Source organism: Homalodisca vitripennis, chromosome X (assembly GCF_021130785.1).
Source record: "Homalodisca vitripennis isolate AUS2020 chromosome X, UT_GWSS_2.1, whole genome shotgun sequence".
NCBI lineage: Eukaryota > Metazoa > Arthropoda > Insecta > Hemiptera > Cicadellidae > Homalodisca > Homalodisca vitripennis.
In genome coordinates, this window is record NC_060215.1 from 137,037,488 (window position 1) to 137,056,243 (window position 18,756).

General features: G+C 32.8%; 1 protein-coding gene across 1 annotated transcript in view; it reads left to right on the plus strand.

Moving 5' to 3' along the window:
- Nucleotides 1–18,287, plus strand: part of LOC124369888 (WD repeat, SAM and U-box domain-containing protein 1-like) — a 62,888-nt gene extending 44,601 nt beyond the window's left edge. Inside the window, exons 16-17 of the mRNA XM_046828030.1 lie at nucleotides 4,157–4,273; nucleotides 11,093–18,287. Coding sequence (XP_046683986.1) covers nucleotides 4,157–4,273; nucleotides 11,093–11,268 — 293 coding nt within the window. The 3' untranslated portion in view covers nucleotides 11,269–18,287. The remainder of the gene's footprint in view (nucleotides 1–4,156; nucleotides 4,274–11,092) is intronic.
- The last annotated feature ends 469 nt before the right edge of the window (nucleotides 18,288–18,756 follow it).

Consider the following 18,756-nt stretch of genomic DNA (forward strand, 5'->3'; position numbering starts at 1 on the left):
GCTGATGACACCACGTTGATCCAAAATGATGTAAATATTCCAAATGTACAAGCAAAACTGAATGAAGCTCTATCTAACTATTGTTAATAGTTTAGGAATTGGTTTTAAATTAAATTCTGTTGGCCAGTTCCGATACTATACTGTAATTTTAAATAACTAATTTTATAACAGGTATATTTTTTCAATTTACAACCTAAGTTATCGTAATGACATTGAATATACAATTTTTTTTGTTAATCCTTCAGGAGTATTCACAAACAAATTAGATGGTTTTTCAGATAGGGCTGAAGTATAATAAGTGGCCTCCATCACAATCGAATTATTGATATTTCTGAATAGCCTATCTAAACTACTATCCGAATAGATTATAGTTATTTAAAGGCTGAAGTATAATAAGCTGCCACCATCACAATCGAATTATTGATTTTTCTGATTAGCCTATCTAAACTACCGAATTTCATTATAGTTGTTTAAAATTACAGTATAGTATCGGAACTGGCCAACAGAATTTAATTTAAAACCAATTCCTACACTATTAACAATAGTTAAATTCATACATGTGATTTGTACGCTACTTAATTTGAACTTATGTGACCAATTTTGACTGCAGATTAAAAATGTAAATTACAACAAACTATTTAAAAAAAACTTGATTATCTAAACTGTTAACAATAGTTATTCACACATAGAAACACAACCTTTTGATTTGTATGCTACTTAGGTTATTTGACGTTATGCGACCAATATACTCACTTCAATAAATTTGCAAAATGAGTTCAATAACTTCAATAAATAACTATAGTTTTTTATGTACTTCAAACATCTTCAATCTCTATTAATGTAATATTACAATTAGCACTCACACAATAATTACACGATGTTACAAAACAACACACAAATTTGATAGCAGCACAAACTGTCAGGAAAACCTGGAATTAAAATAGGAAAACATTTGAAACTGCGATCGTAGCGCATTCTGCTGGATCCAATGTAAAACATTCCAAGATGGCCCACCCATTTAGGAGGAGTTCAGCCCCATACACACACACACACACACAAGAAATATATAATATATATAAAGATAATGAAATTCGGTAGTTTAAATAGGCTAATTTGAAATATCAATAATTCGATTGTGATGGTGGCCGCTTATTACACTTCAGCCTTTAAATGACTATAATCTAACTCGGATCGTCATTTTAGTAGTTTAGATAGGCTACAAGGAAGGCTAATTCAGAAATATCAATAATTCGATTGTGATGGTGGCCACTTATTATACTTTAGCCCTATCGGAAAACCATCTAATTTGTTTGTGTATACTCCTGAAGGATTAACAAAAATATTGTGCATTCAATGGCATTATGATAAATTAAGTTGTAAATTGAAAAAATATACCTGTTATAAAATAGTTTGTTTCAACTTTTTTACCTTCACTTTAAATAAGTTATAGTTTTCATTTAAAATATCCTCTACATTTCACTTCGCTCATGTTATACTCACACACTATCGATTGGTCGAAGTGTGATTAAATGTACATGTAATGAAGTTAGATATTGCAATAACTTTTTAATAGACAACGTCTGTCGGGTCTGCTAGTAAGTTATAATTTTGTCATGCAATTAAGTTGAGTTCACTGGTATTTGTACTAATATCATATTAAAAATAACATTTATGTAAGAAAGCATAATACTTACTAAAACATTACAAATTGGATAGTAAAATGGCAATATCTTTTTTACTAACGATTGGATTATCCTGCCAATACTGCCATGCTGAAAGTCTGATCCTAGAATGTGAGCTTGGTGTCAAACCTCTTGCCGAGACAGGTAACCTATCTTGGTCTCTATATATTTTTAGTCTGCCACACTTGAATGTCTGTGTAAATTTCTATTTTGGTGAGAAGGATGATTTCTATCTTCTTGATCACTAGAGTCAGACCTTGCGTGTCCAGAACTTTTATATATACCAGGTGATTTCACTTAAGTGTGTGTATCTAGTGAGAAAGCTCGCCTCAGGCATTTCCTCACACATGAAGCCATCGTAGGCAATATTCCATTGGGTCATGTGAAGGGCAAACCCTGAGCTACACCTGATATTTCATTCCTTGTCATGTGTCACTGTCTATCCCGAAAATAGAATGATAGAACTATTCTCAACAGACAAGTACATATGTGGGAATACAGTGTAAGGCAGCCAGCACATCAGTCCATCTGGATGAATTGAACATGGCCTGCACATCCAGTGTCAGCAGTTGGTCCCACCTGGGTCACCTTGAAGTGTAGATTATTTCTAAGAACAACTACCTTGTGAAAATCTAGGTGATGATCTGAAATACCATGTATGAAGTTCTCAAGCATGATTTGCTTTGTGAGTCTAGGGTTTGGACCGTTTTGCTGCTTTGTCCAGCATACAAAGGTGTCTATTAAAATAGGGTTTTGATGTATATCTTACCCTTCCTGTGTTGAACGTCACTGAACACTAGCGCACCTAGGAATCTTTTCTGGGGGGGAGGTTGTCTGGACCACTGTAGGGTCTGATCAGCTAGGGGGTCCCGGTGAAATTTTTGAAATATTAAGTCCTAAATTCATTATTTATTGCACTTCTTAGCTACTAGAAGTGGTATTAGGCTAAGATCAGGTCAGAGTGTATAAAGTTTATAGTAAAACCATTCTAGCACCTAATCACCAGGAAGCTTATACAGGGATGAATGAAATCTGTAAAAAACACAGTTTATATGAAATCTATAACTAAAAACATGGATTAACAAAATACAAATTAGTTAAGTTTAAAGTACAAATCAAGGCCAAAGCTGTCTTTATGTCTATTCTTGGATCAGAAAGTGTATACAGTACACATTGATACCCAAGTTTGAAAGTTGACCACAAACTAATATAGTTACAACAATGGGAGTTACATTAAAATTATCTATTTTATTTCTATGTTTAGACATATAAAACAAATACTCCACCACCAATAACTACCAGTTTTTATCTTAATAACAACAACAAAAATGGTACTAGTTTTTGGGGCTTCTTAACCAAACTCCAACTTTTAAAATTCATAACTCGGAAACTCATGATCCGATTAGAACCAAATTTTTATATAAGATAGGTATACATGTATTGTAATTGAATATGGTGTTTTAGAATTATCTGAAAAGTTATTAAATTACTATCTTGACTGTTGCTCTTGACCGGACATTCAAAGTATTGGGCATTGGTCGTGATATGGAGCCGTAAAGTTATTATCTTGCGCATGTAATTTGACTAACAACATTTTAAAACATTTAATTTTTAACACAGGTTTTATGGAGCAGGTTTTGTTCATTAACCGCGGCTAGTGCCTGCTCATCTGTATATACAAACTGCCAAACTACCTAGGCCGCCGTTGTCTCTTAGTGACAACGAATGATGACAAACTAATACAGTACAGAACTGCTCAGAACTCCGCAGCTCACTCTTTATTGTGGCAACTGTGAGAGTGGTAGTGGTGGCTTGGACTGGAAGGTGCAAGGGATGGTGGCTTGAGTCACACTTAGATAATATTCTTTCCGCCAGAGCACATGTACGAAACCTTTCCTCCCTACATATCTGCTCTCACTCTAACGGCATAGTTACTCGTCTGCAGTTGCAATAACACAACGACAACGCTGAACTACTCTGTCACGTGACGTTACATATAATTTGTGTTTCTTCACTTAAAAGTATAAAAATCGCAACAAGAATAAATCTATAATTAATGTTACATAGATGTGAACAGCATGTTATAGTTCACCAGTAATAAACGGTTAGTTTTTCATAATCGTAATCAATTATTATTATGATGGATTTCAAAGCCCACACATAAATGTAATGTTTATTCGAAAATAGTTTGTTAGGCGTCCAACTAGTTTTAAATTAAATGCTCTTGGAGAACAGATCTAATTTGTTCCCCCTCCTTCCCCACCCATCAATCCTGTCAGTAAGTGTCAAAGTAACCTTCTTTCATGCAGTAATTGAGATACCTTCACTAATACATACATTCAAATTCACTTCAGCTCTCTGTTTCCACAGTGGTGTTATCAATTTCTCGCTTTTGACATAAAACTGTGATAGAAAGTTATTTATATTTTAATTAATAATTTAATGTAGTAATATGTATATTTTGCTTATTCCAGAAGATGTCCAGCTGGATGATCTTGTCACTGCTTTCAAGATGAGTTCCGCTGATGTTCCGAATCACATGATCTGTCCAATCACACAGCAAGTCATGATAGATCCTGTTATATGTGAAGGTATTGTTCTAACTGTTATTAAAAAATTTAAACTAAAATATGTTTCAAATATATAGGTAACTTTTGTTGCTATCACTGATGTGGTGAATGTATTGGGCACCCACACAGAAGAACTGGTTACATAATGTGGGAAGGAAATAAATGCAGTCCTGACTCAGCACTATAGAGCAGTCTCATGAGTGTTATTGTTAAATGTGAAACAAAACTACTAACCCCCCAAAAAATCCCTCTAGACTCATTCATTACTCAATTTGGAGATTTGAAATTACTGCTACAGATGAGAACCACAATTGTTGTTGAATTTGTAAGACATTTATCTTTATAGTGTAATTGATGGTAATTAGTGCCTAACAGTTGGTGAAATGGCTACTGAAGTGAAAATATATAGTGGATTTGTTCCACACCAAGTATTTGGTTTTCCAAATGACCAAGTTTGTTTGAAAGGGTTCCATGTCTTTTAAGAAGTAAACAGGGACTGGTTGGAAAATGTATTTTGACAAGTTTTTAAGGGATTTTACGTGAGGAAAATACAATTTTCAAAAAATATTTACAAACACTGTTTATACAAATTGAAAACGGTAACTACCGATTTAGAAATCTTGATTAAAACATGATGATGTCAGGCTATACAATTTTTAGTGTAACCCCTGCCCAATCATGTCTGTACTGAAGAGCAAAATGGTTAAACACAGATAGGATTACAGTGCAACCTCATTAAGTCGGACTAGCCGGACATAATGAAAATGTGGCTTAAACGGAGAATACTGAAAAAATAAAGAAAAACATGTACAAACAATACAATATTTGTTTATTGTTGTAAAAAACTGTAAATACACACCATGATAAAGTATAATACAGTATATACAGTTTTATTTTCTGAAAAAATAGTCGTGGTATAGTGAAGGTTGTTTGAGCGCCAGTTATTTTTCTATAAGTTTTCAAAATGTCTTCTGTTATCAAAAGTCCCGAAAAGTGTGAGGTGCAATTTTTCATACCCAAGCAACATTCAGAGGTAGCAATTCACAGAGGACTTTGCGCTGTGTATGCACAGTGAAATAATGAGTGAAGGAGTTGTTCGGAAATTAATTCGATTTTTCAAAAATGGGGTCCAAAGTGATAGAGAAGTAGCAACCCACTCTGTGATCACAATAAACTCGTCAAGAAAATCAACAGAAGGATTCGTGACAATCGACAATCCACTATCTCGTAGCTTTGTAGTGAATTCCTACAAATTTCCAAAACTATTTTGCACAAAAATGACAAAACGTTAGCCTACCAAAAGTTCTGTGCTCGATGGGTCTCAAACTTCTCTCGGAAAATCATAAAACTTAGCGAATGACCTCGCTTTTCACTTACTCATGTGCTACAAGCAAAAAGAACAATCATTCCTCAACAGAATTGTAACAGAGAATGAAACATGGGTTAAGTATGTCAATCTGGAGACCAAAGAACAACCAAAGGTGTTGGGATGATACATTCATACATGACTTAAAGATGCAGACTCAGGTCAGCTCCAGGCACAGGCAACATTTTTATGCAGAACACTTTTTTAAGTTAGTACATAGGTATGATAAGTGTTTAAATTAACTTAGAAATTATGTTTAATACAAAAAAGATGTAGCTTTAAGATGTATACAGTAAAATATTTTTTATCTACTTCTGAGTTTTATTTATAACAAACTGGAGCTTACTTACCGAATGAAATATTAATTTTGCAAAAAAAAATGTTATCAGGATCATATTTGGTATTAGTTTTTTGGAACATTGCAAACCTTTATTTATAAACTTATTAAAAATTCAAACTATTTTCAGTTTTTACTTACATGACTTAATTTTGTATACTTTTCGTAATCCTAACAATATTAAGTATGCTGATCATAGCTATAATACTAGGAGTAAGGCAAGTAGGCTTACTACAATCAATTTCTGCAGACTAGATAAAACAATTCATATTCACCATTTTGAGTCGCTAAAAATTTATATTAAAATATGTCATTTAATAAATATATACCCTAAAAAAATATTGTGCAATAGATTTTATAATTGCTTCTGAACAACCCTTTTTATACTGTAGATGAGTGTTTTTTGCTGTATATGATATTAATTTATAACCACAGTAAAGTTAACTAAGGATAATTGTTTATATTTCATGAATGTTTCTATATTTTTTTTCTTTTTTAGTAGTTAAGCATGTGTTTATTTTTTAACTTGGCTATTAGCTGTAAACTGACTTTGTCGATGAGTGTAAATACTTAATATGGCAATAAATATTATTACTAGTATTATTAATGTCCCACTCATAAGTAATCAGTATTAGGGATAAAGAAAATCTTCTCAAAGTGCAAAGTATTTTTGAAGACCACGACAGAAAGCAAGCAGAACTTCTCAATAAATATGAATTTAAAATAAATGAACTCGATAAGGAAATTATAAATTTGAAAAGAAAACTCTCAAATAGGCAAAACTTAAGTTATAAAGAGGAAAAGTTGATGAAAAACGCTGAATCCCAAACAGAACATAACACCAACTCAATAAATTCGACCCTTCCTCTCTTTTCCACAGAAATAGGACTTCTAAGCAAAAATCAGAATTTATTTGAAGAAAAACTCAAAATTTTTGGAAGCAGAGGTGAAAAATCTGGCAGACAAGGAGGACAAAACATTAGTAAAAAACAGTGGGAAAACAAGGAATTCTACACCTTGCCGTACCCCTCTTAAAAAAACCTTTTGGGGGAACAAATAATGCTAAGAAAATCCAAAACAAATTTAGTATTTCCTTACAAGTTCAAAAAATGAAAACCTTCAAAACCCAACCCCACAATCTATACAACCATGTATGATACCAGCATATCTACTCAAACAGAGCTCGGAAACCAATAAGGAATCCATGCCTTTGATCTCTAATAACACTAATAAGATAGACAAACTCCCCCCAACTTCTGCTAAACTCCGAGACAAAAATGAAAGCATAGAAGAATTTTTTAATAAAAATCTAGCCAGTAAAATCACATCTAACCAAAATCAGCCTGGGAAAACCCGTCAATATCCAACAATAAAACTCTCGACTAATGCAAACAACAGGGAGAATCAGACAAACTCCGTCAAAAAAAACTGCACAACCAAAGTCAAACTCCAACTGAAGAACTGTCCAATACTACCGAATATGACAATTATGACAGTGACTCCAGCAACATTGCAGGATCACCTTTTTTATCACCAAATAAACTTGTTAATGTCCATCCCAAAACTCTCATTTTTTAGAAGAGAATCATCAAAAAAAAGAAAAGATACAAAACAAAAATATTCTGGAACAAAATATTAGTGTAGCACAGCAGAGAGATCCAGGATCATCACACAAAAATATTTTTAAAAATCCATCAAGTCTCCTCATTTTGCATCAAAACACACAAGAAATTTCAAATAAAATTAATAGACTTCAACATCTAGTTCAAAAAAATTAAGCCAAACGTACTGATTCTGACAGAGCATGGTCTTAAACGAGACCAAATAGAAAACACCGTAATCACAGGATACTATCTCAAGGCCACCTCCCACTTCTGTAGAACAGAACATAGGAAAGGTGGGGTTGCTATCTATGTTGACAAAAACCTTGTGAGGCATACAGAAGAACTTATTGTTGTCCAGTTCTGCAGAGAGATTACGCTTGAGGGCTGCTCTGATCAAAATCAGGCTTAAACAATCAGTTTATCCACATTCTTGGTACATACAGATCTCCTAACGGAGATTTTGATTTAGCGCTAGAAACAGTGTCTAATATAATCACTAATACAAGAATAGACTACTATCCTCTGGTCATAATGGGGGACATAAACGTTGACATTTTAAATCCTGACAGAAGAAGTACTTTATTAGATGAGACTCTGGCCTCTCATAACAGCAAGAGGGTACAACTTCCAGCGACCAGAATTACCCCAACTACACAATCCTCTATCGACTGGATTTGTTCTAATATTGACACTGAGAAGCTTGACACAAAGGTTATCCATGCTGGCATCTCAGACCATACTGCCCAAAGCTGTGACGTCAACTTCGCAGTAATACAGGATAATCCACTCAGAATGAGTCGCTGCCTCAGAAGAAAAAATCTTCAAGAGCTCAAATGCATACTTGGGGAAGAGAACTGGTCAAACATTCTGCAAACTGAAGATGCTGACGAAGCTTTTGAAAGATTGAGCTCTACTCTACGACTTGCCATGGATGCAGCATGCCCTCAGAGGAAATTTAAAACACGCCATAAACTAAAACCTAAATATTTTGCTGACCAAGAAGCCAATAGACTAAAGGACAGATACCTGATAACCCTTAGTAAATATGAAATGACAGGATCTATTGATGACAAGAAGAGTCAATAAGATGTAAAAAAAACTATGACCTACGACTGAAACTCCTCAGAAAAACAAGCGGCATCAGACCACATTGCCCCGTGCCGACAATAAAATCCAAGGCTATGTGGGAAGTTATAAACACAACATGGTCCAAGAAAGGAAAGTCAGTGAACGAAAAATAAAGCTAGAAGTTAATGGAAAAATCATTGACAACTCTGTAGAAGTAGCAGACCATCTAAACTCTCACTTTTTTACACATAGCTGAAAAAACGTTAGAAAAAAAATAATGGAATAATAAGAACTTTTTTTACCACCTGTACAGCCAACACTTCAACAGCTCATAAACCTTCGAGAAACAAAGAAAATGAAGTCAGAACAATCATTAACAACCTCAAATCAAAAAACTCATCAGGTTTAGATTGAGATTTCTTCAAAAATACTCAAATTTTGCCCTGAAGAACTTGCACTGCCCCCTCGTCGACATATTCAATAAGTCTTTCAGAAGTGGTAAATTTCCTTCAGCTCTAAAACTATCAAAAGTGTATCCAAAATATAAAAATGGAAGCTACTTAGATCCCAGTAATTATAGACCTATCTCTCTTGTATCCACTTTCTCAAAACTGTGCGAAATGAAAAGAATTGTTCTCAGAAGGCTACTGGGACCACTGCGAAAAACATAATCTACTGACAAACTGTCAACATGGCTTTTACTAAAGGCAGGTCTACCACCACTGCAATAATAAAAATGGTAGAGTCTCTTATAGATAGTATTGAAGAAGGGAATTTAACTACTGGAATTTTCCTAGACTTTAGTAAAGCGTTTTGACTGTCTTAGCCATGATCTCATCATCCGGAAACTGGAAAACTTAGGAGTAGCAGGAACAGCTAAAAAATTGGTTTCCAAAGTTACCTTGGAGGACGAAAACAACTGGTTGAGCTAAGTAAAACAGAAAATGGAATATCCAATTATGTAAGATCTAGTCTCCTACCTGTAAACCGAGGTGTCCCCCAAGGATCTGTTCTTGGACCAGTACTCTTCATCCTTTTCACTAACGACTTACCTCAATACATTGGTGATGCATGCTTAACCTTGATGTATGCTGACGACACAACCTTGATGTTTAGTGAAACCTCAACTGAAAATATGGCAATCACATCCTACCTATCCCTCAACATGACCTATCAGTTACTGTCATAAACAATGACTTAGCAGTAAACACTACCAAAACTGCCCAAATAGCTTTTGGAAGGAGATCTGAATGTGTGCCATGTATACCAGATGTTGCAATGAATGACGAAGTCAAGTTTTTGGGCATAACTCTGGATAAAAACTTATCCTGGGCCTCTCATGTAGACAAACTCTGTGGGAAGTTAAGTTCCAGCCTCTATGCAATTAAAAACATCAAAGCTTCTACTGATGAAAACAACTACAAGAGCTGCTTATTTCGCTTTGTTTGAGGCTCACATAAGATATGGTTTAGTAGCATGGGGAGGAACATCAGCTGGTCAGATTCAAAGGGTTCTCAAAAAAACAAAAAACCGCAGTCAGAACACTTGCAGGACTGCAACCACCAAACAGCTGTAGAGAAGCCTTTAGAAACCCATAAGATCCTCACTATCGTATCACTATACATTCAAGAAACTGTGAATGCACGCAGTAAGAGAGGGCCTACCAAAGCGGGGTGAAGTTCAATCAGTACAACCTCAGAGACACTACTTTGTATGACCTTCCAGCCCACCGACTGTCACAGTTCGAAAAGAAGCTACATACATCGGGAGGAAGCTTCACAACCACCTGCCATCAGAGCTGAGAGACAAAGGAGAGAATGAACTCAAAACCAGCATACTACACAAATGGCTTGCTGACCGCCCCTTCTACTCCATAGAAGAATTTTTTCAAAGAGTATTTGACATTTAAATTTTAACAATGTAACCTTTTATATCATTACAAAACTTTATATTTTGTAAAAAAAAAAACTTGTAGTGTTTACTATGACGCTAATACTGTTCTCAATGAGCATGTTAATAAAGAATTTTTGTCTATTGTCTATTGTCTATTGTCTATTGTCTATTGTCTAGTATAAATTTATTTTAATGCTGCAAATTTGAAACTAATTGTCATAAACATTTATTAAATTACAAAAAACGAGTTTTTTTATATAGACAGATTGGAGGTGGCAAACAAAATCTTTTTGGGAATATATTTGAAGCAATAATTTTGACTTGTAATTTAGTGTTCATGATTCATGATTTAACAGTTCAGATCTTGTTAGTTGATCAGTAAACTAAAGTAATACCTTTTTACTAAGAGACTAATGATAATGTCCTTGTTATTCATCTTAATAACGTACAAAAATAGTGTGTTATAATAATCAGTACGTTTGACCTGCTCCAAACTTTGAATGTAGTATGATTAAGAACTGATAGAGTTATCTGCATTCTGTGCTATCAACCTTACCTATTTCTGTTTACAGATGGATTTACTTACGAACATGATGCTATTCGAGCTTGGATGGTGAACGGGCGCAACACCAGTCCCATAACCAACGTTCCTCTCTCTTCTACTCTTGTCGTCCCTAACACAGCTCTTCGAGCTGAGATCAAGCAATTCCTTTTGCTTCACTACAATGCTGGCTATAAATCTACTTAGAGGTTTAAAATGGTATAGAACTGATCGTAATAAGCCAATTGTTTGCTGTGACCATTGATGCTTTACACATTTCTTTACGTTCATTGGATAAAATGTAAAATGTACGGTTAAAATTCATACAGATATATTGATAGCAATTTTAAACCATTTTGTTATCAAAAGGTTGTCGGATATTTCAAGCAGTTTATTGAAATTACTGGAAAGTGCCTTATTTTATCAATATTTAAACAAATCATATGAATTACCTTCTGTATACATATCAAAAATAAGTTTAATAGATTATGAGTATTTTTTTATTTTTACTATTACTTTATAAGAGGGCATGTGAGAATGAAGCAGGGTATGCAGTTATGCTTATTGTTTCCACACAAGTAGCTTTTCATGTATTGTTTCCAACATGTAAACTGTGTATTTATAGCTCACTGATTCACGTTCTCAATTAATTTAATAGACACAAACTCATAACACCACAAAACTATTAACATAAATGGTCAAGCTCAAGGGGGAAAAAATAAAAGAAGTTAATATTGAAGATAAAATAGTCTAAAAGAAGTACAGAACAAAGAGCAACAGCAACTTTTATTTTTTTCAGTCTGTGGAAAATTTTTGATGCTAAGGCTCTTGCTTTTCAAGTGAATAACATATAGAAAATTTTAAATACTAAATAATGTATTTATAATTCCTTGGCCACTAGACAATTGTATAAGCCAAAAACAATTTTTGTGTGCATTGTTATTGTTTGCATAACTGTTCTCAATGTTCATGTTAATAAAGAGATTCTGATTCTGAAGTTACCAACTGGGACAACACCAGTAAAAGTAAACATTGTAAACATCTCTTCCGTATCAAATGCTTTCAACTTTATTCAAAATATAAAATAAAATACTGATGCAACAGATTAGTTCAACATTTAAAAGTCAATAAATTGTTTGATTATCAACAACATGGGTTTGGGAAGGCAAATCATAGCAACTTTGCTAGAATATTTTAAATCAGTTACCAAAGCGATTGGCAAAATCGAAAAATCAGTTTGATATCCTATGGTTAGCTAATTGCAACATACCTAAAAAATATTACCTCGAAAATAAAAAATTATAGACATAATTTTTATGGAATATAAAATTAATAAAATAACTATTAAAATATTATAGCCTTGCCTCCTATGGATATTAGTATCCAGTAACTAACTTAATTAAAAACTAAAGAAATATAGAGTATGTTCAGAAATGGAACATGGTGTTCCCCAAGTTTCTATTCTTAGTACATTTTTATTTCTTTGTACTTTGTAAAATGTGCCCAATTTTTAAACTAAATTCATGATTATGAAAGCGAATTAGTTCTTTTTGCTGATGGCTCTTATTTCTAGAAAAAGGCTGTTAAACTAATAAATCTAATATTGATATTTTTCCACAAAGTTTTAATATTCAGAAGACAAGTTTCATTATTTTTCAAAAATAAAACATTTGATGAAACCAGGTTTCTTAACAAAGAACTAAATCAAATAGTATCAAATTTCTTGGCTTGCAAATATTGAAGCTGAGGTGGCCACACAGAATTAATACTAGGAAAATTAATACTTGTAAGATATACTAAAAATAATGGTACTTATTTAAAATTTACCTGTTTTAAAGTTGTATATCAAGATTGTATTCATTGAATTTCACACTAGCTTCATTTTGAATTCATTTAAATCTTGTGTAATTTTTTATTTGGGGAAATTTCTCATACAAATTTAGTATAGAGTATCTATTTTACGATGAGAACAATAAAAATCGTCTAAATCTTATATTTACATATATCCGTATGTACAACTTGTGTCCATAGAGTTTATATTATGTGATGCCTTTTGCATGATTACAACCATATGGTTCACAGTTATACAACCATAAAATAATGTAGGACTACACACATACAATAATAAGCTTCTGCATTGAATGTTGTTCCTCGTAGCATGAATAAATAAGAATCTATGTTTTATTATTACAGCTTTAGTTCAGGAAGCTTGAGCGCTAAATTACAAAACTTGAGGAAATGAGTATCGTGTTCAATTTTATAATTTTTTGTAGATGCAAAGATGTGTCACAAGCAAACCGTTGACTGGTTTGGCCTGATTCTCTTACACGTATACACATTTATAATTGGTAATAACTGTTAAAACAGATTTTCTGCAATGGCTTACTAACTTATAAAACCTCAGTATACCTTTTAGTAGAAGTGTTGCACTTTCTAAGAGTATTTAAAAATGTTATTTCCACCTTTTTAAAAGACCTAACTTATCTTTTATAAACACTGTTATCATGGAAACAATTTTAGGAATGGAAAATGATTATGAATCGCTCAGCTAAGCTGATGAGTTTTCTGAAATAAAAAGTATATTAATCTTAAAATTATAAGCCACATGATAATTGTCTCAAAAGTACAATCTCAGATTTGTTATCTGGGATATTAAGATCAGAATATGTGCAACATGTTTTAATTCTTCAAAAGTCAACAATTATATAAAAGAGAGTACTTTATACTATGTAGTGGTACTTAAAAAGCATACTATGGGGTTCAACGTTAGCAACCAGTTGCAGGAATATTATATGTGTTATGGCTTTATAGTGTTATCTTTATGTGTCAGCAGTCCTTCATACATACTGTGCTTTAAGTTTGCCTAAACAGTCCTTTGGTACATTTTAATTGCAATGTCTTACTTATGGTAGCATATCTGTATTAGTATTCTATTGGATGTGCTTCTTTCACAACGTGCTTTTTATGTCTTTCTCAATTTAATACTTTACTCTACTGTTCTTTCTTAAGACATGATTTAATATTGCTACAGGTCTTCAGCAGTAGTACTAAGAGTTGAAGAATTTTGATAATTAACCGCATTTACTGTACTATTTTAGTCCCTATTGGGAGATAGTTAACATTAACCAGATTTTATAAACAATACTGACTCGTTACTTAACCCCATCAGTTCCGGTGTAACATACAGGAAAATGGTCCAGAATGAGATTACCTAAGCATTAAAATTATTTTAAAGTTATAAAACTAAATAAAATTTAACGCTGCTCCATGTTTTCTTTAAGATCGTGTTATTAATTGTCTTGGACAAGAATTTGTTTGTCTAAGCTTGGAGGATGACAGCAGATTTTACTGTAGAATTTTGGATTAAAGGCATTTTGTCACATCTTGTATAAAATGAAATTTTGTTTGGTGAGAAAATGTTTAGGAAAGAGAGAGGAGGTACCACAAAGCCTGTGTGTTGCGGTGTAACCATTGGAACACAACCAGTTAGGAAATAATGGTTTTACAACTATGAGTACAGTTTGAGTGTGTTTAAAATGCCAAAGTACGTGTGAGTATTTTGGTTGCGGAACTAAAGCCAGTTTTCAGCTTTATTCGATTATTACTTTTGAGTTCGACACTTGTTTTTATCATATACATTAATTAATTCTAAAAAATAGAACTGTTCCAAGATAAATATTGTGATGTACTGTTCCAAGGTTTCATGAATTTTTGTACAAAATTCTTACAACAATTGTAGGGTGAGAGGACATTAACCTATGCAAACTGCAGAAGGGATAAAAAATTAAGGAACTGACTAAGGATGCCTTATGCCTATAGTCAGGGGCGGAGGTGGGATCCCTGACCCAAAGTTAAGGGCATTTTCACCACACTGCATCCCTAGATGTCTCAAAACTTTGAGGTGATAATGTGGTCCACTGAAGGGTATTCGTGGTACACTAAGTTTTCAGGGGTTTGTATTGGTGAAAGTCACACCAGAACGTGAATCACTATCAACTGAATTGCAGCCATTTTTAAAACATTTGAACTACAAATTTACAGAAATCAGGGACATAACTTCCCCCAATAAGGCTTGCTGAATCATTTGAGTCGTCTTTGCACATGTTTTCCTGAGTTTGAAACAAAATTCTGATCTTCATGTTCTGTCAGTTTTTAGTGTAAGAAAAACTGCAGATTGTTTGAAAAACACAAAAACTGCATACTGATTGACAGCCGAATTATTAAAGGTATGAATGATATTTATTCTCTGTGCAGGCAGGAACATACAGAGGTATTGCATGCTGAATCTGTTAACAGTAGCTTCTTCCGAGCAGCTTGTGATGTGGCACTTTAATTACACAAAACATTCTTTCTGATTATGACAATAACCCTTTCATGGCGTTGAAACTGAATTCTTAGCTGAACTAACAATAGCATTGCAACTGCTTAAAACGCAACAAATCGCACAACTCGACTTAACAATTTTGTTGATATATTTTAAAAATAATCTAGATTTTAAGCACAATTTTACTATGAATATGAAGGAGTGCCAGAACACATTCAGGGTAATGGTGGCCTTAACCTCAATTCATAAAAATGTTTTGAAAAATCATTTTCAACTAGAGCATTGTACTTGTGAGGGACCTGTGACTGAATATAGCACAAATCAAGCTTGTTCTAACTTGTTATAAAGCTAATTAATGATGTTGGTTAATTGTTTGTCCTGCAACTAGATTCCTGATGTAATGTTGGATGTAACTGCTGTAATACTAAAGATATATCTGTTACAAATTTTCTAAATTCCATGTTAACATCCCGTTCTGTCAGTTTCTTACTTTTTTATGATGCAGCATCAAATCATGTAGCTCAACGTTATAAGTGGACTAATTGAGCTAGGAAGACTATACCCAAGTAGTAGGCAATGTTTACATCCCTTGTTCAAGTTAGCAGTTATAGGCAGTGTAGGAAAAATAAAAGTTGTTTTAGAATTTATCTCTGGCCTCAAAGAAATATAAGTTGTGAGTCAATGAGTCAGTGTTGATTTACCTTTTATAAAATAAAATAATTATTAACTTTATAAGTAAGTACTAAGAAGGAGTATATTGAAATATTGATCTTACACATAGCCTGTATTGTAGTAAAAATATTAATATACATTCCTTAGAAGGTATTATTCTCATTCTTATCATATTTATGAAAATTTTGTGTATATAATAAGACTTTATAACGCAGTATTGACTAGGTTTAAATCTAATGTGATAGTAGTATAAACAGCATTTTTCAGAAACTGCACAGTAAAAGACTGTCGTGTTAACAGTTCCGTTGACATTTACAATGCGTTATTGTTTCGTTGGTAAGAGGTTTAAATTTAAATTTTGCTCAAGTCTAATATAGTCTGAAATGAAAAACTTAAACAACTCTTAAAGATTTAGTAGCTATTAAGCATTATTAAGGTCTATTATAAGTAGTATTAAGCATTATTAAGGTCACATATAAAATAATGTGTCTTTTGTACTAATATTTTGATGAATTGTACAGTAAGTTAACAATTATTAACCCTCAAACACATACAATGATTTTTTTTAAACATGGAAGTTACCTCCAAGTTTTCAAAGTAAAGCACGTTTTAAAATTATTGTATTTCCAACTAAAGCTGCAATATACAATATATTATTTATTTAGACTTTGAAAAGGTATAATTTTAAAATATTTGTGGTTTTTATTTTTAAAATTATTTAATACTGCTAAAAAATGTTTGAAAACGAGACATTTTTCTGTTGAAATACCAAGTAATACATTATATTACCCTTTCATTGTAACCCTACATAAAATCTGTATTTAAATTAAAAGTTTTCTAAAAACAAGATGAATTTTTAAATCACGATGAAAATATTTTTCCTTGTAAGATTCATTTTTGAATCAACAATGACTGAATTTATAAACTGGTGTAATCAAACGATTTTGTTCCTTTAAGACCTGAAATGAACCGAACATATTAACACTGTCAGCCCAAGACGTCTATGTGCTCTACAGTAAGTGTAAACATGATCATCATGAAGCTTCATGTGGGGCTGGGAGTGTTAAACCACCACACCTACAGGTGAAAGTCGCCCGCAGGGTGTCATCTATAACACTGTAACATTTAACAATTACCCAGTTGTTATAATATATAATTATAAATCTGATTTATACTAATATTTGTTGAGCGAAATCAAAAAAGCAAATATATGTGAACCCTTTGTAATGCGTGCAAATGTTTTTGCATCACATTGTAATAATTTTTATCCCTAAATATTTAAAAATGGAGGCCTATTATTATAATCATTGATAGCAGCGAAAGCTTAAAATGTGTTTTGGATATATCGTAGTGCATTTAATAATTTTAAATTACAGGTTTCATTTAAATCTTCAGAATACATTAGACAATGGAGCCTTTTTAAAATCCGTCTTTCCTCCATCTGCGATGGAAAGTACGGTTTTATTGTCCATTGAGACTTAAGTTTAACTCAGCATTCTAGTCGCACTGTGCAGCTTCTGATACCCCACAGTTTACCTTTACTATATAGTTAGTTATCATATTAAGTTACCAATAAAATTTTATATAGTAAGCTCTTGCGCTCTTATTTATATGGTAAAGTGTTTTTAAGAGCTCAATTATTTTATAAAATTACATTGTTATAAATACATATTATTAGTATTATCTTGCATATATATAAAAAGTCTAAGTACCTGGGGAAAAATTGGGTCAGAGACTCGTAAGTGCCTAATGATATTCTAAAATAGATGAAATTGCTATAAACCTGTAGAAATAATCATAATTGTCTATTCCCGCCTGTGGGAGTATACTGCTCAGTTGGTTTGATCTATTTCTACGTTTCTATGTGTCAATATCATAGCTATACTACCACCTGGAGTCACTATAGTGTCATTTTTATTTATGTCAACTCCGCACTTTTTCAGTACCATTTCTCATTCTCTTGTCAATTTCTGTTTTACTTAATATTTTAGAACAGTCAAATAGATTGTTAAAGTGAAACCCTTTTCAATTTATGTTACAGCTTTTATTGCTCATGGTAGCTCATTTGATCTAGTTTGTAATTTTAGGCCTGTTGACTTTAAACACTAATCTCTGAAATATTTGTACTTTATTGTATCTCATTCTACATGTAGTCGTGTCTCACAGACCTGTACTATACTCTTGTTTCAGTGTATCTCCCCATAACTGTTAAAGAAACGTGTTGCAACTCTCTCGCCTATTTTCTCACAAGAAACCTTTCTACGACTATTCTAACTAATTGTACACTGACTGAGTGTTGTGTGCATAAATGTTTTGCCAACACCAACACATAAATCGGTTGTGATCTAAAAATAATTTAGCTGTCCAAACCTTTTCTTTAAGTTCCTATTTTTTATCAAATGGAGTTAAATTTCTTCTCAGCACTAAATTTTGTTATTAAAATCCTCAAATTGCGTTTCCGTGCTGAGTTTAGTTACAACTTCATCCTATTTTATGTTTCAGACCAAGTACAGCATTCCTATGTGTTGTAATCCCTTCCTACACACTGCAAATCGATGTTATTAATTGAATGTTATTGCATGACTCACATTATCAAGTTGTAACATGTTGTTTCTTTTTGTTTGGGAGATTATAAAAGCAGGAAAGTGGAATATTTTAAAATATCTGTATTCTGAAAGTATTATATTATGATATATATA